Source organism: Vulpes lagopus, chromosome 13, assembly GCF_018345385.1.
Source record: "Vulpes lagopus strain Blue_001 chromosome 13, ASM1834538v1, whole genome shotgun sequence".
NCBI lineage: Eukaryota > Metazoa > Chordata > Mammalia > Carnivora > Canidae > Vulpes > Vulpes lagopus.
In genome coordinates, this window is record NC_054836.1 from 41,891,225 (window position 1) to 41,916,072 (window position 24,848).

The following is a 24,848-nucleotide window of genomic DNA, read 5'->3' on the forward strand; positions in this document are numbered from 1 at the left end:
GTCTACATTTCTCACTAAAGTTTAGTTTTAAAAAAGGGATGCAGCTATATGCATTCTCTGCCTCGCTTCTAGGTATACATTTATTGGTAAAATATGCAGAATCTCTATCGATAATAATGAGCAATAGCCTCTGAAATGAGACACACCTGAACCCAGACACAGAGTGTCACTGTCCACAGGCCCTCGTTCCTAAGTTTTGCCTGGAAATGGAAGAGGTGACGTGTCAGCCTTAGGAAGGGTATGGTGAGGACTTCGTCCTTTGCTCTGCTCTGCCCCCACACCCCCAGCCACTCCAGCTGGAAGGAGTGTCTCTTTGAAGAATTCATTTAGGGGCTGGTAGGAACTCCTTCATGTTCCCAGAAGGAAACGAAGTGAGCCGCCCTTCTGGAAAGAGTCCTATCAGTGTGGTGTCCTCTAGCGCTCCCCAACCACAGAATGTTGGTGGAGCCACCCCCATTTATGGGGGAGATAAGAGAATAAGGGGATATGCTTTGAAAAAAGTTTCATGCACACACTGAAAAAACAAAATAACTGGTGAAAAGCCTAAGTGCAATGGAATAATAGGTGACACTGAAGTCAGGAGAACAGGACTGAGTTAGAGCAACCTTGACTTCATCTAGCCTCAGGATAGACTCTTACTTCACTCGGCACCATTATTTTCTCCGAGAGAAGAGGCGTTGTCTTTAAAATGGCCAGTTCCAAAAATTAATGAATGGAGAAAGCTGGAACTTCAGTATTGTGGTAATCTCTACAACTTCCTAGACATTTTTAGACCGTGTGTCATCTAATTTCTAGTCCACACTCCTGCAATTAAAAAAAAAAAAAGCTTCTAACAAGAGTATGATTTTATCTAAACATCTATTTTTCTTGAAAAAGAGCTTAAAAGAAATGCAGAATCTCTAGGAATAGACATGTAAGAAAAACATTTTGATCTATATCTATTAGTCACATATTTATCCAAAGGTACATGCTGCCTTCCAAATATATTATATTATATTATTTTGTATTGAAAATATGCTTCTTTAAAAAAAAATCCAGTATAGCCAGTATGGAAAACAGTAGGGAGGAGCCTCAAAAAATTAAAAATAGAACCAATACTTATTCCAGCTATTTTACTTCTGGAAATATATCCAAAAGAAATGAAAACACTAACTTGAAAGGATAGCTGCTCCCCAGTCCCCATTTTTATGGCAGTATTATTTACAACAGCCAAGACATGGAAATAACCTTGTGTTCATTGATGGATGAATACATAAAGACGTTGTGATATACATGTGATGGAATATTATCCAGTCATAAAAACTGGGGAAATCCTACCATTTGTGACATGGGTGGACCTCAGAGGCATTGTGCTAAGTGAAATAAGTCAGACAGAGAAGGACAAACAGTGTATGATCTTACTTACATGTGGAATCTAAAAAAACCCACACACACAGAAACAAACAAAAAGAGGACAGACTTGTGGTTACCAGAAGCAGAGGGTTAGGAGGAAGGCGAATTGGGGGAAGGCGGTCAAAAGGGACAAGCTTCCAGTTCTAAGTCACAAATTCATTTTCAATTCTAAAAGGAAATACTGACAGGTCAGATGAACGTAACTGAAAGTAGACATTTGTCATGAGCTCAAGAGCTAAAGCAGCTTGAATGTCATCTAATAAAAGTCAGCAAGTTCCAAGCTATGAAACATAACTGCATTCCGTGGACTTCAAGCTTTTATATCACTTGAAACTTCCATTTACTCCATAAAACTTTATATGATCAAAGCTTAGTCTTTATGATTAAAACTCAGTCTTTGCCCAAAAGACAGAAATATCCAAAAAGACAGGGAACTTCTTTCCTGTTTGAATAAGGTTGATAAAGCTTAGAGATTCTGCAGAAAATATGGAAGAGGTGTTGACGCCCTTCTATAGACAGGGCACCTGCTCTCTGGGAGACTGCAGATCTCGGAGATGGAAGTTTTGTGGACAGAGCACCCAGGCTGCAGATAGCACCTACATAAGCAGGGTTCCAATCCTTAGCTTCTTGTCTGTAGTCGTTAGGCCCTGGAATCTGGCTGCTTTAGTCCCAATCCTGGCTGAGTGACCTTGGTAAGGCCGACCTAACCTCTTTAAGCCTCAGTCATCTCAGCTGTAGAATGGGGATGATAATAACAGTGCAAACTTCAGAAGGCAGCGACGACATACATGAAACAGGGCTTAGCACCATGCCTGCCATACAGTCCACTTCCAATATTCTCAAAGAAGAGCTACAAATAGAACAAGTGAATGATAAGATTCTTGAAGGTCCTTTCTGGCTACCAAATTCAAGCCAGGGCTAAAAGGATAATGGTACAGGCCTGCAAGACAGTTCTCCTCTCTCACTGCTGCTTGTACATCAGTGCTGGAAATGCCTCCATCACAGCTATCTTTCTATACATTAGGCTCTGTCCTCTATTCATACACAAGCATGTTGGGAGTATGTTTAATGTATCAGATCTTTTCTAATGGACAGTGTGCTGATAAGTCAGAAAGGGGAAGAGAAACAGAACGATCATGATGGAGATGGAGCATGGAGAAACAGGACCTGAGCACAATATAGCGAAGGAAAGAATGGAAGGCTGAGGTGAGGGGCAGGGTACCTGGCAGCCCTGGAAAATAAGCAAGTAGAAAAGATGGTCCCCAGGGTCTGGGACACAGCGGCAGGGAGAGAAGAGCTATGGGAGGGAGATGAAAAGATACTGGAGAGAAATATCATCAGTATTTTTATTTTATCTAGCAACAACCTTGCACAATGCTGCTCTGTAACATTCAATGAACGCTGTTCTCAGGACCGTATGAAACAAATCACACAAACACGGCTCTCACCTACCGGGAACCTGCAACCTGAACCCAGTGGACCACGATGATTACAACAAAGGTTGTCGAACTCCATGATCCCAGCAGGACTTCACTCATGCAGATGAAGATAAAATATCCTATTAAGCTCACTGATTTTTAAATAGCATCAAAGTTTTGCCTTTATTTGGCCCTCAAATTAACCATAGTTGCCAAACTGCTTCTGAGGAGAGTAGGCCCCTTCCTGCTGATCAAGAAGAGATGCCCAGTTTTAGCCACATGCTCTGGCATTTTGGATGGGCTCCGCATTTGCTGCCTCAACCACCCATAGGTGCAGAATGTTTCCTAGGAGTGGGCACAGAGCCACATGCTCAGAGAACAATGGGCAGTCCCCCTTCCTGCCACCACCTCCCTCTCTGCCTTCCAGTGAGGGCTGTTTTGCTTTAACTTCTAGCTGGGCCCATGGACACTTGAGAGGATTCTAAAGTGTGTCTGTACCTCAAGAACAAGAGCAATCTCACTAATAGTTACTGGCTCAGAAAGGATAACACTTATAAAGAAAGTTAATTATGTGAATTAAATGCAGCTTGTTTCTCTTTTTGAAGTACATTTTTTTCATGCCTTGAGGAGGGTGATTTACAGACACATTTGTCTCTCTTTAGAGAAAATTAATTCCAGTTGGTGTTCTGGGCAGAAATGGGGAGAAGAAGGGAAGGAGACAGGCAGCTCTTCCCTCTGCATCGCACTGCCTGCGAATTTCAATTTTTTTTTCAAATAAGTCTCAATTTTAATAAGATCCTCTACATACACATTTGCTACTAAAAATTGAAATAGCACATCAAAAAAATTACAATCAATTTCTGAAAACCAGAAAAATCTACCTTATGCACAGCCTCCCCTAATTATAATCTAACCAAACCACCCCAAGTTTTCTGTGTATTCCTTCTGCACAAATTACCTGGCTTCCAGTTTTTTGATGTTAGGTTTTATCTTAATGACTTTAGGCTTTTCAAACACCTAGGCAACACTCAAAACCTAGTAGTGCTTTCTTAGGTCAAATTGAAAAGTGGACATATACTGACGCCATTCAAATGTCGTGGGCTTGCCAGGGGCAAGGAGCCTGGGTCCGGCTGGAGACATTTTGCTACTATCCAGAACTACAAATATCAATTTCTAATCTCCGTCACAATGTTTTACACAAAGCAAACCATTTCTTTTGAAGATTTCAGGGGGGGCCTGGGTGGCTCAGTTGGTTAAGCATCTGTCTTAGGCTCAGGTCATAGTCCCGGCGTCCTGGGATCATGCCCCAGAATGCTCCCTGATTAGCGGGGAGTCTGCTTCTCCCTTTGCCTCTAACCGTTTCCCCTTATGTGCTCTCTCTCTTCCTCTCAAATAAATAAATAAAATCTTTAAAAAAAAAAGATGATTTCAAAATAATAGGAGAGACAGTGCTACATCCCCAAAATAAGTGAGAACTTTTTAAATATCTCAGCCCCTGTCTACATGCATTAGGCCATATGCTTTGGAGCCATAATATATTAATCCAGCTTTTCACTATGAATGGTAATAATAGTCATCATGTGTTGGGTACTCACCACAGCCATCACTCCGTTAAATATTTGAGGAGGATTATCTAATTAAATGCTCAAAACAATCCTATGTAGTAGGTATTGTTATTATTTCCAGACTCCCTTGCACCAGAATCAGGGTGCTGAACAGCTGCTCCAAACCCTTCGAGCATCAGGCTAACCCTCATTCATAGTATACAAATGGGAAGGATATTTAGGTCCAGTACATTTGCACTGAAAATCAGAAAACCATTTCTGAGTTTACCATTTATTTTTCAAGGACTGTTCTATTATGTTAGAGGCATTATTTGTTTAGCCTCCTAAACAACCCTCCTTAAGGGTGTGTGGAAATGGAGTTCTGAAGAGAAGGATTTCCCTTTTTCCCTTTTGGGAAAAGTCTATCATAACTTTTTTTTTTTTGAGAGAGAGAGAGAGAGAAAGAGGGTGAGTACTACACTAAAATTGAAATCATATACAGATACTTTATGAATACATCTAGGCAACTATAGTTGAACACCTAGCAAAGCAAAATATCCCTGGAAGTGATCTAATCTAAAAACCACACCCTCTGACTATAAGATGAAAAGCAGAGGCCAAGAGAGGTTAAGGAACTTGCTTGGAACCATCCAGAGAGGCAAAGCTAGCATGAATCTCAGGTCTCCAATTATTAATCCACATCTCCTTCCACTTTTCCATTCTGCCTCCTAGCCTTAAAACAAGAGACCAGATGGAACAAACTGGACTGGAGGAACATAGCATTCTAATAAAATGAACCATCACAGTATTATTATTTAGTGCTCTTCCTTCTAGAAAGAAATGGGACCCTAGATTTAGTGTATCCCGAGTAGTTCATATGAAAATGATGCTGCCTGGCGACTGCATCTCTATCCCAGGTCTTGCCCACCCTCATTCACATCTTCCTTCATCACTTGGAAGGCATAGGTTTCCTTAAAAGTATTCATCCTGGCAGCAAATGACTTAAAAAGAAAATTGTCCTTTCCTACACACATTCAAAAATTACATGCGTGAAACCACTGGCAGACATGAAATAGACAAATTTTTCATCCAGAATTTGGCAGCTTTGCTGAAAGTCCAACATCACGGTTAACAACATCGCCACATTATTTGCAAGGCAGGAATTACACAGTAAGCGGATCACTCTTATGGTAGAGGTAGACACTGGGTATTTTCCAGGGTTCTTTCCAAAATACAGGAATGCCACTTCCTGTCGTTTTATGCAGCCTGCCTCTGAAATGAGTTAGAAGAGAAGGAACAGCAAGGAATTATTGATAGAGGTCCTAAACAATCTTGACCAAATAATTGGCTTTAAAAACACGTAAGGGTAATATACCAAACAGAATAGCCTTCCAAATAGAAAGAGAAGAAAGCAGGTGGAAGAGAAAGAAAGTCCTAGTTCCATTTACTTGTCATTTCCTTGGAAAAACTGAGACTATTTTTCACCTTGACTCTCTTACAGTAGACATTTGTGGTTTGGGCTTGCTCAGCATCCTTCCAGCCCTTCCTCTGATATCATCACTGGGATCTTCCCTCATCTTCACTCATCTCCCACTCTCAGGCCTTGTGATTCAAAAGGTGAGGGTTCCCCTATGATCCTACCCCTCCCAGAGCACTGCGGTGGTTCTCCAGTGCTATTATGGCCAGCCTATATGTCCATCCCATCGACCCTAGTTACTAGTCCTAGAATAGGCATGGGATCCAAATGGATCACATGAGATTCAGCAATATGGGTAGAATTATTGGGAAAGAAAAGTTGAGCTGATAGGCTATACCTAGAGCTCTGGAGTGGAGTAGAGGGAAAAGGGCACCACTGAAAAAAACACAGCTTGGAATGAAACCAGTAAAATGCAAAGCCTAGTGAATAGATCAAGAAAGAATAAGAGACGAATTCCTGGTGAAAATGTTTGGGCACCCAGACCCAGCCATGAATCAACTCCTCTCCTGTTTTACTTAAGCCATTTGAACAGAGTTTCTGTCACTTATAAATTTAAGAGCCTTGACTAAACACATTTCTCCTCATCTTTCAAAATCCAGTTTAATTGTCACCTCTCCTGCTTGGCATTTCCTGAAGCTCCCATAGCTATTTGCACTGTCCTCATGTTATTTGTCTTTATAACTACTTCTCTAATTGTATTTTTCATTCAGTATTATACTTATTGCCAGGTGTTCAGATTCAGGGTAGAGTCAGTCTTATCAACTGTTGAATTTCTAATACTTGTCCAATGCCTCAGACATAGCAGTCACTCAAAATGCGTGTGTTGAATTGAATTTGATTCTAACTACTCTTTCAGTGAATACTGCATCCTTCAACGATTTCCCATTATTTTGGACTTTATTCTATATTAGATATAGATCATCTACATGATCCTCCTGCCTCTCTCATTTCAGATCTTTCTACAGTGGCTCCATGCTTTCCCTTGAGCACACCAAGTCTGTCTCCAACTCAGAGTCTTTGCATTTGCTATTCCTCCTTCCAGGAAAGCTCTTCTCCAAGATAACTGTAGCTATAGCTCCACTAACTAACTCACTAAACTACATGTACTACACTCAGTGTTCTCTCTGATTGTCCCCATATCAAAGAGCCTTTCTCTGACAATCTTATCCAGAATAGCACCCCTACCACTCTGCAACCCTCATCTGCTTTATCTTTTTTCATGCATTTTTATTTCTTCATTTATTATTGCCTTCACCTGTACAATGTAGGAATGTAAGAAATTGCCTTGTTTTGTTCATGGTTGAACAAATCCCTAGGTAGCACCTAGGGATTCTTGTGTTCTCAAAATATTGGCTGCTATACATTTTTAAAATAACCTTAAATTTAAATGGATGAAAAAAGCAAACCCTAAAATTGAAGTCAACCTATGCAAGTGAACCTAACTGCATAATAAATTATAACATAATCGCCCTAGGAAAAAAAAACAGAATTAATTCTTATAACTTTTAAAGATGGTACTTTTAAACCTGTAATGAAATATAGTCTAAGGATATAAGTAATTATAGTAAAAAAATACTGAAAGTAAGTTGGAGGTTTCCTTGCTGGTAATGGTACTGATGTAGTAATTTAAAATCATGTTGCATATATTGTAGGATTCAGCCAAGAGGTAAATACACTGATGCTGTTGGGAAACATGGTCCACAATGTGGGAGAAGGGGTATACAAACACAGAATGGGGAAAGGAAAAAAGAAACTTGTGATGTTGAATTAGATTTATGGGTAGCAGTTTGGAGTCATTCTGTTCCCCAGTTCTGCCTACAGAGAAAGTCTAAAAGAAATGGCATCCCAATAGCAATGAGCATACTTAGTGCTCAGATCTTGGTTTTTAAATACCATCTCCCATTAAAAGGAGCCAGGGTTCCTTGAAGAAATGACTGATTCCAGGGTTAGGGCAGGGAGACCAAAGGACAATCCTAGAGCATAGATTTGTGCCAAAAAGCAATGAAATGCTCAAAGACTAATTGAGCCTTGTCAAAACGACACAAAGCCCAGTTTGAAAAGGCTCTCCCACCTAGTATGGAAAATACGAATATTAAAAATAATAATGGCAAAAAAAATTAACACATCAAACAGAAATGACAAACTATGAGTCCACAGTGATATTTTTAAAAGTAAATAATAGAGAAGAGGAGGGAAAGATTTTTCTCTATAGAAGAATACCAGGTGATTTCTATAGGAAGACAGATTCCCCCCAAAATCACCATTTTTAAAGACTCCAGCAGAATAACTGATCCAGACAGGAGTCATCAATGAATGCTAAAACTATTGGGTGACAGATTTGGGGGGAACAGATTTTCACTTGGTCTCACATTATTTATTAATTTCAAAAGGAAAGGAGTACCTTTCCAATGGTGAGACCTGGCAGTTAGCACCTGGACCAAGTGACCAAGTTTAGCATCGCCAATAATGAGGCCAACAGATATTATGTGCCTCTTGATGGGATACAAATGTTTTCACTGAATCTAAGCATTGAGGAAAGAATCAGACAAATTCAGAAAATGGGATATTCTACAGACCGAATGAATGAATCACCATGTCATGACGTTTTTCAGTCCTGAAGATGTTGGAAGCACACGAGAATACATAACTTCAACTTACCTCCCCAGTGGCATAAAAGTCATTGTCTTTATATTCAGGAAACAGCAGGAAAAATTGAACTAATGCACTGCAAAAAGAACAGCAATAAAAAAATCAAATGGCATCAGAAGAGCTTAATGCTCCCACTCTGCTACCAAATCTATAGGTTTGACATATAGGTTTGACATTTGAAGTAAGATGCTATTAGGCTGTGAGCTCCTATAGGCATTATATTCAAAGTGTTATGTATGTAACATTCCACACTGGGGATGGTTAGAAAATAACTGTGGGCATACTTTATGAGATTAATAAGTTGAGTCAACACCCTGGGCAGATTTCCAAATCTCTGGGTTTCCAACATGGACCATCTAGCTGTTGAGGAGACCCCTGAGCAAAGTGATACAACCTTTCACCTACTATTATAGTAATTCTTGGAGGAAGTTCCCCAAACCTTATGACCCCATTAGCCTGGGTTTGTGGTGAAGTAATGAGAACCTTACTGGCTTACCAACCTCTTCCTGTGGGGAAGCCTGAACATTTCCAATGGGGTTCCCTAAATTTCAGCATTTTAATAACCAAAGAACAAAAAAGCTGTAAAATGGCCATAGTCTACAAGAAAACCATCGAATGACCAGATATGGAAGTAACTGTACAGTGGCATCTAGGCTCAAAAACAAATCACACTAAAGAATGCCAATAGACACTTGAATGAGTTCTGCTGAAACAGATTTCAGAGGACTCAAGAAAGTATTTCATAATAAGCAAGAAAAGGGTAGATCATGGAATGATTCTCTATTTGACCAAAATCTTTCAAAAAGGAAACAAAACTTGTGAAACTCAGAGGCTCTATGAGCGTGCTGGCCCAGATTGCATTGTCTGAGAAACGAGGCAGCGCTTTTGTTCCAGCTTCCTGCCGAGGGACTAAAAGCCATGAACTATCCAGCGAAGATGAAAGGCAAGGAGGCCCTGCAAAACCAGGAGGAGGAGAAAGTTCAAGGGTTACAGGGAGCAAAACTGGGACATTACAACCACTGCAATTCTGGCTGTACTTAATTTTCAAAGGCTCCATAAAAATCCACCATTAAGGACCACTGTAGAGTTCTGGTTATTTCTGTATTTATTATTTATAGTAACTAAAGTCTTTGTAGCAACTAAATCTGGGAGGCCGCACTATATAGCTTCCATGTTTGTGCTAGCAATAAGCTGGCTTTAGCATAGAGATAAAAATAGGAGTTTATTTTCCACTCTTCCCTCTCCAGCCTTCAGGCTAAAAACTACTACTCTGTCTCTCTTCCTGCTAGTTGGACTAGCAATAGACAATTTAATATAGTAAATCTCAATTAAGCCTTCTGCTTTAGCTTAAAGCTTATTTCCTTAGAGAATCTGGTAAAGTTGTCAGGGTTGCCAGATTTAGCAAGTAAAAAAAATACAAGATGTCCAATTAAACTCAAACTTCAGATAAACAACAAATAATGGTTTAGTGTAACTATGACCCAAGTACTACATGGGATATACTTAGAGTAAAAAAAGTATTCCTTATTTATCTGAAATTAATATTTAACTAGGCATTTTGTATTTCATCTGGCAATCTTAGTCCAAGGAGCTAACCTCTCAAGTGGCTTCTAGCTTGAAAATGTCAGGATTTTCTCGCTGAAGTTTCCAAGTCAAGGCCCCGCTGGAGGAAGTTATAGTTTTAATTTCACAAGAACATCAGAACAAACATTCAGCTAATCATAGCAAGCTCTTGGTAGGTCTTTTTTTTTTTTAATTTTTTATTTATGATAGTCACACAGAGAGAGAGAGAGAGGCAGAGACACAGGCAGAGGGAGAAGCAGGCTCCATGCACCGGGAGCCCGACGTGGGACTTGATCCGGGGTCTCCAGGATCTCGCCCTGGGCCAAAGGCAGGCGCCAAACCACTGCGCCACCCAGGGATCCCTTTCTTAAATGAGAGTGAAGAATGAAAAAAATAAATTTAGTAAAAGTTAGATACACATAGGCCACCCATGCTTTAGTCCACTGTGTGTGATTCTTATTCCATGGCAAGAGTTTGCTTAAAAATATAATCTAGAATCATGCCTACATAAAGTTTCAAATTTTAGAAGCAGAGCTGCAAACATATGTAATACATAATACACACACACACACACGTGTCCTTGTGAATGCACTCCATACATTTTTTTAAAAAGTTTATTTATTTATTAATGGAGAGAGAAAAGAGAGAGAGAGCACGGCAGAGAGCATGCAGGGAGCCTGATGCAGGACTTGATCCCGGGTCTCCAGGATCAAGCCCTGGACTGAAGGTGGTGCTAAACCGCTGAGCCACCCGGGCTGCCCAACACTCCATGCATTTATCCAAGCACAAGAGCTAGATGTCCCAGGAAGCATGCTTCTTCCAGATGATTCCATTTGGCAACCTTGCTAGCATTGTGCCAAGGGCCTTGTCTAATAACTAGAATTTTAGTTAAAGGCCACCTGGTGGCAGAAAGTTGCATTAAAGGACATCAGGAAGAATCGGAGCTTGCAAAGGACAATGGCAAGGAAGAAATTATTGCTCAGATAAATTTTGCAAAAAGGACCGTTGGTGAGTTCAGAGCTCAGAGGGCAGATGGAAACGATAATGCACCAGAGAATCTGGTGAGTTCGAATGGGGTCACAGCAATGATAAATACAAGACGTTCAAAAGAATCCAGGCTAAAATAAGGCCTACGGACAGCCATCCTCCCCATTCATTCCACACCCAGGAAGGCCAGGCCAGGATCTGCTCCGTCCATGCCAATCACACAGTGTTCTCATTTAATATATGAAACCTATTTCATGGTCATTGTCATGAAGTTTTTTTTAGCAATTGATACTATTTCCTATACAAACTAACAGGTGGAATAGAATAATACTATCATTTCCACCTGCTGCTAAGAAACTAACTTGAGGCATGCTACCAGACTGGCTACTAGATGGTAAGCACCAGAGCAAGGACTTCAGGGCTCCTTGACTGATCTGTCACCTGCACCAGAAACAGTGCCTGGCATATAGCAGGCAATTGATAAATAGTGGCAGGAGGAGAATGGCACTAGATAGCATATTCCAAATCAGTTAATAAATGTATTATTTTTTAGTACATTTATTTATTTTTATTACTTAAACCAGAGGGGCATTAAGGCTCAATAGCATGTTCCAAATACCCCCAAAATTGAATATTTAAATATGTTGTTAGTAAAAACAACAAAAAAAGGGCGGCCCCAATGGCTTAGCAGTTTAGCACCGCCTTCAGCCCAGGGCGTGATCCTGGAGACCCGGGATTGAGTCCCACGTCCGGCTCCCTGCATGGAGCCTGCTTCTCCCTCTGCCTGTGTCTCTGCCTCTCTTTCTCTCTCTCTCTCTCTCTCTCTCTCTCTGTTTCTAATAAATAAATAAAAATGTTTTAAAAAAAGAAAAAAAAAGTTTTACTTCCAAACACAAAGAAAAGCAGCCTACGTTGTGAATGTCAAATGCCTAGTTAAGAGTCTACTCCTTACAGCCATGGACTTTTACTAGTCAAAAGGAATAGGATTTTCGGGGGGTTGGGGGGAAGAAAAGAAAATGGAAAGAAAAGAAAAAAGAAGAAAAAAGCTAGTTTTCAAAGGGAGAGAAAAAGAAGGTCCACTCTTTAAACCTGTAGTAACCCATTTATAGGTTTCAAAGTGACCTTCTTATTCCAAACACCCATCTGGAGAGCTGGAGAGAAGAATGTAGTCACAGAGGGAAACAAATAGTGTAAACTATAAAGGAAACAGCTGAAATCAGTTTTCTGCACTACCCTTGATTAGCTATTTTCCAGTTCTAAGAGCCTGAAGCAAAAAGAACTAAAACAGCTATAAACAATGGATGCTTTGAAATAGGTTCTCTTTACATGTCATGCAAGAGGAGATGTACCACATGTCAGCAGTAAATATCCACATGGAAGGTCAATGGGAAGTTGGGACCATCTTTGGGGGAGGGGAACGAGTGACAGAAAAGGAATGGCAGGGTTGCATGCTCTGGCTTAGAGGGGACTGATGCATTTCTCCAGGACAGAACCTCTGCCCTCTGGGTGTTTGCTAGTTAAACAACTGAGCTTGTTTAAATTTAAACCAAAAGATGGTCAGAGGGGGTAGAGAGGCATAGGGGGAGAGGTAGGTTTTCTATCTGTAAAATGAGAACACACAGTCACTGCTCACGGTGCTTGAGTAAACTTGTAAGGACAACCATCCCAATTAAATCTCTATAGGGGGAGAAGAGGTGCCTGAGCTTGGGCCGGAGAAGGGGGACTCCTGTGGAAATCTGGCTAATATGTTCCCCAGGACTCACTGAACCTGGAAGCAAAAGTGTGGGGTCTTAGCTATCCCCCTGGTAAACTGAATGGAAGTGTTAAAATAATGGGACACAGAACAAATAAAAGTGCAGAAAACAGCAGCCATATTGTTTTCTGGGTCAGCAAAGAAGAGAGAGAGAAATATCTCTGGAAGAAAGGCCGGAAGCTCCTCTTTCCTCTGTTCCCCCAGCCATCTGCCTTAGGGAGAAAGAAAAATAAAACGGAAAACTTCTGTCAGAGATCAAAACACTCTGACTTCTATTAGATTTACTTTCACTTTAGGGATGGGTTGGGTTTGCTCACCATGCGGAAGGAGTGTTTGCTGCAACCCGGCAAGAGGGAAACTGGTTAACTCTTTCAAGCCACTAGGATTCTTTGAGAAAATCATTAGGATGCACAACGTGGGGCCCGAATGACCTCAAAGAATTCAGGGCTTGATCTCTAGTAATAATTTACAGACTGGAAAAATGTGACCAAATAAGAACGGTCACTTACTTAAAAAAAAAAAAAAAAGTACTAAAAATAGCTATAACAAATATGAGTAAGGAAAAAAAAAATTATATGTACACTGTTTGACCAGGCTTACAACTTTACATTTTCCTTCCATTTTTTCTTCTTTTTAGTAAAAGATTAACTTTGTGAGACGAAATAAAAAATAAGAGACTAGTAACAATCTGAGCATGGGAATCATGAATGGGAAGAAAGGGGAGAAAGAAAAGAAACAAGCAAGCATCTAAGAAGATGTTTCCAAGCAAATGCAAAGTTAAAATTCAATGCTGGAAAGGAAGCAAAATCCTCTCAGGCATCTGGCTGAAAAGTTTGAAAATCATCTTTGGTGGAATTATTCTGCTCTGTTTCTATTGTTTCTTAAAGGCTATTTTTATAAGATTACAATCATGCCTTAGGATTCCAGCCTTCCTTGTCATTTTCCCTGCTGCCCAGTTTCACAATTTTCAGTGATAAGAAAACAAAGGGGAAAATAGACCAAATGTGCACACGCATGTATGTGGATGTGAACTCCTCATGTAGAAGTATTCTTTTTTTTTTTTTAATTTTATTCATTTATTCATGAGAGACCCAGAGAGAAAGAGAGAGGCAAAGACACAGGCAGAGGGAGAAGCAGGCTCCATGCAGGGAGCCCGATGTGGGACTCGATCCTGAGACTCCAGGATCACACCCTGGGCCAAAGACGGTGCTAAACCACTGAGCCACTGGGGCTGCCTTAGAAGTGTTCTTAAAATGTTTAAAAAAAAAAAAAAAGAAGTGTTCTTAAAATGTCTTTAAGAATGAGATCACGAGGGCCAATCAGTAATACTTATACTATTGGATGAATCTCCCTATTTTTTTTTTTTTTTAAACAGAGCTGTGGTATTCAAAGGATTTTTTTTTTTTAATTTTTTTATTTATTTATTTATGATAGTCACACAGAGAGACAGAGAGAGAGAGAGGCAGAGACATAGGCAGAGGGAGAAGCAGGCTCCATGCACCGGGAGCCCGACGTGGGATTCGATCCCGGGTCTCCAGGATCGCGCCCTGGGCCAAAGGCAGGCGCTAAACCGCTGCGCCACCCAGGGATCCCTGAATCTCCCTATTGAAACAGAAAAACATTTGGTCTGAAGAAAGCCAAGAGGAAGCCTGGTCCTTTTACCTGTATAAATTCCGTGCCACATCATCCTCGTTGACTGCATATCCCTGGGGGCTGGTGGTAAAACTGAAGCCTGTGCCCACCTGAAGGTGAAATAAATAAGCAGGTGTAAACACAGAGAAGCACATGCCCTGGATCCCTCAAGGAGCTACCACACCAGAAGGAAATCAACCTTATTCCAAAGGCCAAGCCTCTGACCTCAGATTTCTCCTCTGCCCCACGTACATTTAGCCATCCTCACAAAAGGATACTGCATTTCACCTTTTTCCTCTCCTCTCCTCCAAACCCAAATACAATATCAGCATAGGGGTGCCTGGGTGCTCATTGGCTGAGCATCCAACTCTTGGTTTCAGCTCCAGTTGTGATCTCAGGGTCGTGAGATGGAGACCAGTATCAGGTTCCTCACTCAGTGTCAAGTCTGCTTGGGATGCTCTCTCTCTACCTCTCCCTCTGTTTCTCATCACCCCCCCCCCCCTTGTGCTCTTTTTCTCTCTTTCTCTTAAAAAAAAAAAAAATCAGCACAAAGCTCTGCCCTGAGGTCAGGGAGTGAGCTTTCTTGATTCCAGAGTGGGGACCCTGTCAGATGTTGATTTAAGGGGGAGGAATTCACCTTTCCTGGCCCCCATAGCAGTATCAGAAGACCCAAAGTTATCTCCTCTCTGAAACCTGGAGAGTGTATTGCTCTGTTCTGACAAGAAGGAACTCTCTAGGCTGGAGAGAAAAAGAGTGTGTGTGTGTGTGTGTGTGTGTGTGTGTGTTTTGCTTTTTCTTTTGTGAGGAATATGGCCACTAAGCCCCTTCACCTTCAGTTAGGTAGGTTTTAAAATAAAGATTAGTTTTAAACTAATGTTTCCTTATGCCTAGAGATTCATAGACAATTAAGCTATAAAATTAAGAAGCTAGCAATTTAGTTTGTGTCAATAATTTCTGAAAGGGATGCACCTCAACCAGGCCTAAGTATTTTTGCTTTTGTTTTTGTTTTCCCCAAACACACAAGGGAACAAGGACATTTCATTCAGGTCATGCAACATAAATATGTAATTATAAACTAGGAAAGAGGATGGTTGACAAAACTTGGTGGGAAAGGCAGGAATGAGTATGTCCAACTCCTTTTTTCCCTATTTATGTTTCCTCTTTGAACCATCTGGAAAGTGAGAGAAATCAAAGAAATTATTTAGGGGTTAAAGATCCTCCTGGTCAACAGAAGCTTATCCTAAAGTTACTCTTTTATTTTGCTGTTTACTGGACTCCATTTCAGAAGAACATCCCAAAAAGAATTCCACTTTTTGTTCCTAGATGAGGCTCACTGTGATAAATGAAGGAGACTGGTTTTGACTTTTTAAACCTAGAACTCTGTTAAAAAGATTAGGAATTCTAATACTACATAATAACACAGGATATTATATCATCAGTGGAAAGAAACTAATCCCTTACCCTAGATGCTGTAAATCACTGAACAGGACATTTCATAAGATTAAAAATGAGAGAAGGAGTCAAAGTAGCAAGCAAAATTTCCAAACTTGGATTTAATGATACATGTTAGAAAAGCTAAATCTCAAGTGTGTTTTTGAACAGATTGAATTTTATTTATATTTATTTATTTATTTATTTATTTATGTTTTGAATTCTATTTTAAAAAGCAAAAAGACTCTAAGTCTCTATTGCTCTTCCTCCCCTATTTCTTAAAAGTACTTTATAAAAAGAAAAAAGACAAGAAAGGCCCACAGTGACATTTGATAGATACTCACTGGATTATCAACGTAAAGCATGGAGAGTGTGGTGGTCCAAGGGAAGTCTCTGGCACGCACTAGTAAAACAGAGAAGAGGTTTGAGACTGGGTCTTTAACGAAATATCCCACCTAGGACCTAGGTCTGCTCAGGAGCCCAACAAGCCCACCTGTCCCCATCATATGAATGAGCTCCTGGTATCCCTCTAACGTTGCTTCATACTTTCACAGTGGAGAACAGACACCAGTACCTTTTTCTTCTCCTCTCCTCTCCTTTACTTTTCCTGGACCCAGAGGGTTTCTACATCTAGAATGAAGTTTGGAAACAAGACCCCGTGCACCTGGTTCAATGAAAATATTCATCAACCACCTATAGGATAAACCCATCTGTCTGATCCAATCAACCATTCTTAACTATCTGGTCCTTCTGAATCCTTTTACCCCTAGCCAATGCTAAAGAGATCAACTCCAACAGAATTGGCATACATGCTTTTATTTTTTTATTTTTTAATTCAGAGAGAGAGAGAGGAGAGAGAGAGAGGCAGAGACACAGGCAGAGGGAGAAGCAGGCTCCATGCAGGGAGCCCGATGTGGGACTCGATCCCGGGTCTCCGGGATCATACCCTGGGCTGCAGGCCGTGCTAAACTGCTGCGCCACCGGGGCTGCCCGGCATACGTGCTTTTATACCTGAGTCACAGAATAGTTGACCCTCCAAGTTCTGACCCAGGGAAAGTAAACAATCTCCCTTATCCCCTGAAAACGAGATGGAGGGAAACCAGGTTACAGCCAGGTATGGTTCCTCCGCTCCTTCCTCTGACCCAACCCACCCCCCCCCCCCCCCGACCCACAGCATCTTGCTTCCAAGATATCTGATCCTGCATGCAACTGAACCATAAAGTGTTCAGTTTGTGTGAATAATTAGGGATATGATTCCACCCATTAGTCTCATGCAAAAGGACTCGCCCAAATAGTAATAGATACCAACTGTTTTCCTAAGCCCAGATTGCTTGAGTCAGCAGCTGACTGCAAGAAAACAGCTTAGAACCTTTCACCCAAATTTCAAGGGGAGGAAGCAGCACAGCCAAGATGCTCACTATGGTGGCTCCTCCTTCTTGGGTCGACATTGCCAGACAGCTATATTTTTCTAATTGAAAACTATTAAGCTATTCCTTGTGGTTTCATGTACACTTTCAATTTTTTCCGGAGCAGATACAAGGTTCAGGTGAAAACTTCTCCATAGGAAAATAGAGTCCAGGCAGTACTTACAGGTCATGTTACTTGTGACAAAAAAAGGTCCATGTTCCACAAAGAGTCCAAACATGGATGAACCTCCTGGCCCTCCTTGCAGCCAGAGAACTACAGGAGCAATTGCTGGGTCTACCTAAAGGGACAGAGAAGCTAGTGACCACACAGAGTACTAAGCAAAAGAACACACTCAAGCCAACTTATCCTGATCCCGTGTCTTTTACTGCCTTGATGACATCTCATAAAGCCTTCCCAGACCTCAGTGACCGCTCCCCATGACAAGCAAAGTGCTGGTTGTCTCTTATCTTACATTAGTATTTGCCTCACAATGCTAGTATCTATCTTGCTCAGTTCAGTCTTTCCCTGCCAATAGCCAGAAAACCCACTAAATATAGAAGCTTTGCCTCTGTATGTCCCCTACAAACCCAGCACGCTATGCCTAGGGCACGGTCATATTTTTTTTAGCTGTTTAAACTTGCATTTGACCAACAGATTCCCAAAGACACATAGCAAAGAATTCACCCTCCTCGGTGACAGCTTGCCCAAACTGCCTTTCTGATTTAATTCACTAAGAGGGTGTTCACAAGGACAACAGCAACTTTATTCACCACCAGGAAACTGAGAAGAAGCACACAGGCCCAGAGTGGTTTAGCCAATGCAAATAGCAACAAAACCCTAAACAAGGATGAACTGATTGGGGAGATAAGGAAGAGGTAAATGAGAAAAGGTCATTGGCAGGGGTGGGATGACAAAATACGAGCTTCTGGCTGTAGAATCAATATCATCAACCTCAACGACAGAGGGGTCTTTACTTCTTTCATATCTCTTTACATATTTGTTGAGCACCTCATATGTGTCAGGCACCATGCTGGAAGTAGCTACAAAGCAGGGCAGTGAGTGAAACAACAACATCAACAAACCACTCTTCCAATTTACATTTTCATGGAAATGCAGACTGTAAGTAAGTAAAGGAATAAACCCAATGATTACAGAGTGTGTAAAGGAAATAAAAGTGATGTTAAGAGAGTGGGTGAGGGGGTGCCTGGGTGGCTCAGTAGCTTAAGTGTCTCCCTTCAGCTCAGGTCATGATCCTGGGGTCCTGGGATGGAGCCCAGCATTGGGCTCCCTGCTCAGTGGGGAGTCTGCTTCTCCCTCTGCCTCTGCTCTTCCCCCTGCTTGTGCTCTGTCTCTCTCTCAAATAAAGAAATAAAATCTTAAAACAAAAAGAGAAAGTGGGTGAGCACAGAAAAGAATAGTGCTTCCTTTAAACCAGGTGATCATAGGAAGGACTCTGAGATTCTGAGCTGAATAAGACCTAAGTTCTAGAACGATCCAGCCATGAGAAGAGCCAGGGAATGATGCCACAGACAGAAGAAAATGGTGGAGGAAAATCTTTATGACAGAGAAGAGCTGGATGTAAGAGCTGTGAATGACAGGACATCTGGCCCTAAGTGAATCCTCCAGAGCTATCTGGAAGGAGCTCAAAGTGGCTCTGGGGAGGCTCACAGTTGGATGTGACAGTGAGTGTTCACTGGCGGCTGTGGCTCATTTGACGGTCGGTCAATGGGGCTCAGCAAGCAAGGATCTCATTGCTTCAGCTCAGAATGAAATCCTGCAACCCCTTGCTTAGCCCAGTCACACAGAGACCAATCAGGATTTCGTTTAAAGGTCTGATTGGCCTGGCTATGTCTGTGTGGATGATGTGAGAAGGCTATGGGCAGAGGCAAGACTAACCCAAGGGGAGGCGATCTGAGGCACCACCACCAGGAACCCGGACGAAGAGCTGACCAGAGGGTTCTAACAGTGAGGATAGATGGGGGAGAGGGATTTCTCTTCTCCAATCATCAGAAGTCTGACATAGTCCTTTAGCAGCTTCAGAAAGGGGACAAGGGGACCTTGCAGAAAGAAAGGCGCTGGTAAAAACAGCTGTCAGCTGGACATGAGCCTCTCTAGGAACAGGAGCCTCTCTAGGGACAGGAGCCTCTCTGTGGGTTTCCTTGGGATCCACTCTCCAGCATCAAGGAATTAAATAAGATAAAAACTTGTAAAGCCCTTGGAACAACACCTAATGTCTGATAGAGGCACAATAAGTGTAAAGAATTATTATAATTAAAGAAACAGAAAAGGTCCCCAGAGTCAGGCTGAGAACTCAGATGAGCAGGGCTGTAACTCTTAAGAGTCAGCCCAGTGTAACAGGTAAGTATGTGAGCTCCTGCCCCACATTGGATTCAAATCTGGGCTTTACTATCCACTAGCTGTGTGACTTTAAGCAAGCTGCCTAAGCTCCCGGAACCCCAGTTTCCCCATCTGTAAAACGGGAATCAATAATAGTACTTACATAAAAAAAATAATAGTACCTATGCCATATAGTTGATGGAAGGACTAAAATTAATCTTCAAAAAGTCTAGTGAGTGGCATAGAGTACGTGTTCTGCTCATGTCAGCTATTGCTATATTAAAGAGACCCTAGGAGTTTATAGATGGTTTTAATGAAAATGATCCCTATATGAGAGAAAAGGGAACGTGGGTTGCTGGGTGTTTCTCCTTGCTCCTTTGGCTGATATCTTCCCTGGTTGGTTTCTCACTAACCTCTTGCCAGAAGTCCAAATGTCCATAAAGGATTCAAGAGAACTAGAGTCTTGTCTTACAAGTTGAAGCAGGAACTATTAAAATCAAAGATGGCTTTCTAAGGCTGCTGTGGGGACGTAGGGTGAGCCGTGACATTGGTAGCCACACAGATTCTGGTTCTACTTGGCCACGATACAGCTGTGTGATCTTGGCCCTCGGATCCTTCCAGCGCAGGTTCCTTATCAAATGGCAATAATGCCCACCTCCCAGGCATGAGAAAATGTATCATGAAATGATATTGCAAACTCTGCTGGACCGAATAAATAGAACCAGCTCTGCTCTAACCCTCTTGGCCCCAACTGAGGGTGCTTTGTATGAATAAGGGATATTTAGCTTTCCTCAGGCCCTCTAATTTGCTCTTTAATACCGCTCAGCAGGACCACCTTCCATTTGTATTCACGCAGCAAGGGAGCATATCAGAGGTCCAGAAGCAGTGGATCTCAGCCTCCCTGGGGATGTGACATACTGTGAGTCCACCCATTCCAGTGGATACCCAGCCCCCACTTCCTTCCTAATGTGCAGAGGCCCTTCTAGAAGCCACAGTGTGCTACATGTAAGCCAGCGGTTCTCAACCATGGCCACCCATTATGATAGCTTTATTTAAAAAAAAAAAAAATGCTGTCTAGGCCCAAATCCCAGTGATTCCAAACCAGTTGGTCTGGGGTGAGGCAGGCATGGACATTTTTAAAAGTCCCCAGGTGATTCTGATGTGGAGGCAGGGCTGAAAATCTGTGCAGGCAAAGGAAGTTTGTCCACTCTGGTGCCCAGGCCCTCTGGTCTCTGCCCTACCCTCCTCTAGCTTTTCATGTCCCTTCCTGTGATCTGGCACAATGATGGGACCTCTGGGCTCTCAGAAAAATAGCCTGACCCTGAGAGGCCACACTACAAAGTGAAGTCAAACACATTGGTGCCAAACATATTTATTATGCAACTTTGAAGTACAGGACACTGCATTCTTGGAATGCTTCAATAATAAGAGATCAGCATACACACCTCCAACCTCAGCTGACCTTGCTCCTCAAATGTACTTTCCTGAAGGAGGTGAATGAGCTCAACAACCCTCGAGGAAGCCCATGTTTAAAGAAAACTCCATGCACACATCTTTCTACCTTGATATGCCAACCAACCAATGAAATCTGGGATGAAATGCAAAAGTCAGATGCTGGAAAATAAAAGTTTACATATTCAACGCTAAAATCCTAAGAGTAGGGACACCTGGGTGGCTCAGTGGTTGAGCATCTGCCTTTGGCTCAGGGTGTGACCCTGAGGTCCTGAGATGAGTCCCACATCAGGTTCCCCACAGGGAGCCTGCTTCTCCCTCTGCCTGTGTCTCTGCCTCTCTCTGTGTGTCTGTCATGAAGAAATAAAATATTTATAAATAAATAAATAAATCCCAAGAGTTAGTTATATCACAGCATGAAGACTTTTGTAATGTGATAGGACATCCTGATGTCCACATATAATAATTACATCAATCATAATGGCATAAAGCCATTGTGTGATAATTCATAGAGTGATCTATTTAGCTCTCAACTGTGAGAATGTAGCCCTGTCTCACTCTCCACACCAACTTAAGAAAGAATAAAAGTAAATGAAGACATCCTGATCAGAACCACATTGCAAAACTTAAGAACAAATGAAGTAAGAAACAATTGCTTTAGGGGAGGTGGGCGGGGGGGTGGGGTGACTGGGTGACGGGCATTGAGGGGGGCACTTGATGGGGTGTTATTCTATATGTTGGCAAATTGAACACCAATAAAAAACACATTTATTAAAAAAAAAGAAACAATTGCTTTAATTCATTTACAGATTTACAAAGGTCAGGACTTTTAAAGTATCTATCATTTTGAATCTATAATTTAAGACTACAGAACAAGAGGAAAAGGACATTTATTTCGTCAAAAGTTTTAAAAATTTTCCTTAGAACTTGTTATGTTATTCAGAAAGCACTTACTCTTAACTAATATTTTTAAAAAATATGTAATATATGTATATATTTAATATATATTTAATATTTAATATTTAAATATTTATGTATTTAAGTATTTTTTAATCCCCCTTACCCTACCAATCATGGTCCCTAGAGATGATCATGAAGATGTTTAATCTTCCAGATTTTTCTCTATGCCCCCCCAGCACACACATATATAAATATTTTGTAGCCGTCACATATCCTTTGTGTGTAAATAATTTTTGTTTCTGAAAAGAGGATCAGAATGCATAATATTCTATATTTGCTGTACTCACTTAACATGTTATGAAAATCTTTTCATAACAGCACATATGATCATTTAACCAAACAGTATGGCATTTTTTTAATTCAACACAATGTATTAATGCATTTAACATACAACATTGACAGACATTGTTCCAAGGCTGGGGATGCAGACCAGATCACGGACAGACAGGTAGGATACATAATGGTTAAGAGCATGGGTTTTGGCACCAGACTGCCAAGGTTTGAATTCCAACTACTTTTTTTAAAAAAGTTTTTATTTATTTATTCATGAAAGACCCAGAGAGAGAGAGAGGCAGAGACACAGGCAGAGGGAGAAGCAGGCTCCATGTAGGGAGCCTGATGCAGGACTCGATCCCGGGACTCCAGGATCATGCCCTGGGCCGAAGGCAGGCGCTAAACCACTGAGCCACCCAGGGATCCCTCCAACTACTTTATTTTACAGCTGTGTGCCCTTGGGCAAGTTGCTTAACTACTCTGTGTCTCAGTGTCCTCTGCTTGAAAATAATAATAATAATGTTGATCTTATATGGTTGTGGTACAGATTCAAAGAGTTAATGTATGCACAGTACTTAGAGCTGTGCCTGGCACATCTGTTTAAATGATAGCTCTGATTATTTCTCTGGTGAGGTGGGAAGACAGGTAATAAATAAGTAATGAAATAATTGGGTGATCTGAGAGAGCAATGGAAATGCTATTGAGCTCTTAAAGAAAGTGTCCGCTGAGAGGCTAACATTTGAGCTAAGATCTGAAAGATGAGTAATCTGCTAATAAGCATTTATATATTTAATTTAAAAAGAAAATAAAATCTCTATTAATGACCTATAGGTATGAGTTGTGTGGTGTGAACTGATGATGATGAAGAAGGGACAAAGAAATTCTAAATATAAAAGAAAGGACAAAGGAGTCGTAAATATTTAAGTGAGAAGTTTCTCCACCAAAAGAAGAGTGTGGGCACACAGGTCCCACAAACCTGCACCTTTTGTTGGTGAGCAAGAAACTAGGGTTTTGCCTCAAAAGCCCTTTAAATTCTTCTGGTGACCCCTGGTGGCTGATTCATGAACTTGGACACTCCTTCCTCAAGGGATTGTTCCAGAATGAAAAGCCCAGAAGGAAACAGGTTATCTATTTAGTTTTTTAGAATCTCTACAGATGGACGTTTTACAGTGTCTCACATTAGCGCATTCCAATATTTATTCATAACAATGGTGAAAAAATCTACCTTCTGTCTAAATAGGTTATATTCGTTTGGTTTGACATTCTGTACATAAAGGATTCTTAGAAACACCAGTTTCTTCCTTTCTCCTTGTTTCGAAGTGAGCTCACAACAATACATGTGAACAGTAATGAAACCAAACTCTCCTGCCCTACTGCTCCCCACATGGACATGCCCTCCATGGATGGTGTCCTCTTATGCTATGAGTCTTCCTTTTCACCCCACTCCCCATCAAACCATACTCACCTTCCGTCTGTCCTCCTAGGCCCCCTCTGTATTTCCTGGTAGAGATAACCTCCTACTCAGGCTTTACACGTATCAACGAAGCAGTGAGTTCATATACTGGGGGGTGGGAGTGGTAATAAAAATTTGCCAATCTTGGTACTCTGAAGTAGCTTGATTGCATTTTATACACAGGACATATGAGAGTGACCCTAGGGAATTCTAGGTATCTCAGCAAGTATTAGAGCAGCATTGTCCGCCAATACCCAGGGTACAATTCTAGCCACCCCCTTCCTCTCACCCACCCCATAAGGAATACCATACTTTGTAAGTGAGAGCAGGAACCAAGCCAATATCAGACCCAAATCAATGGTACCGGTTAAGATGAGAAGTGCAATTAGTAAATTAATTAAAGCTCACTTCACACTTCTATATGCAGAAGCTGATCATTTGCTTGGTTTAAGTAATGTATTCTATCTTAATTGAAGTCATTAGTACCCCAAGTAAATGTCTTAAAATTCCCCCACGTAGGTTTGAATGGACTCCCATCTTGCCACACAGACCCAAGTTCAGCTGATACTTCAGCTGCTAGACTAATGGTTTAATCAAGGCAGGGTGTTATTTTTTTTTAATTTATTTAAAGCAATTAGTTTTGTGACCAGAACTGTTAGCTAGCTAACTAGTAACATTTTTGTTTTACCCACACACTCTCAATATATATGAACTGCTCGCTTAAAACATTCTGTGCTTTTGGGAGGAATTTTACTTACAGTGGTTGGTGTTGACCTCTTACTAAATCTCCCTTTACTGTGATTGTTGCCACTGCACCATCACATGGAAAACTAACTTCCTCAAACATTTTTTCTGTTTTGAGGCTTTCATACGTCACTACCAAGCTTATGCTGACTCTCCTTGAGCTTTGAGTCATCTCATTAATCTTTGCCAACTTACACTCCACAGAATCTTCTCTACCTTTCTCCTTCCTATCCTTTGTACTTGGCTCTCATTCCTTCATGAGAGCATTATGGCTTCTCTGTTGGTGTCTCCTGCCAGAAAGGTGGAATTTAGAATGAATGGGAGTATAGGGGTGGGTATCAGAGAAAAGCCTAACTTTCCCATTCTTGATGCAAAC

The 24,848-nt window shown here is 41.2% G+C and overlaps 1 protein-coding gene across 1 annotated transcript in view; it reads right to left on the minus strand.

Annotated features, from left to right (window-relative positions):
- The window catches only part of CPVL (carboxypeptidase vitellogenic like), a 132,803-nt gene that overhangs the window by 69,741 nt on the left and 38,214 nt on the right, over positions 1 to 24,848 (minus strand). Inside the window, exons 4-7 of the mRNA XM_041727880.1 lie at positions 17,437 to 17,551; positions 16,191 to 16,249; positions 14,446 to 14,525; positions 8,490 to 8,556 (exon numbers count right to left, since the gene is read on the minus strand). Coding sequence (XP_041583814.1) covers positions 8,490 to 8,556; positions 14,446 to 14,525; positions 16,191 to 16,249; positions 17,437 to 17,551 — 321 coding nt within the window. The remainder of the gene's footprint in view (positions 1 to 8,489; positions 8,557 to 14,445; positions 14,526 to 16,190; positions 16,250 to 17,436; positions 17,552 to 24,848) is intronic.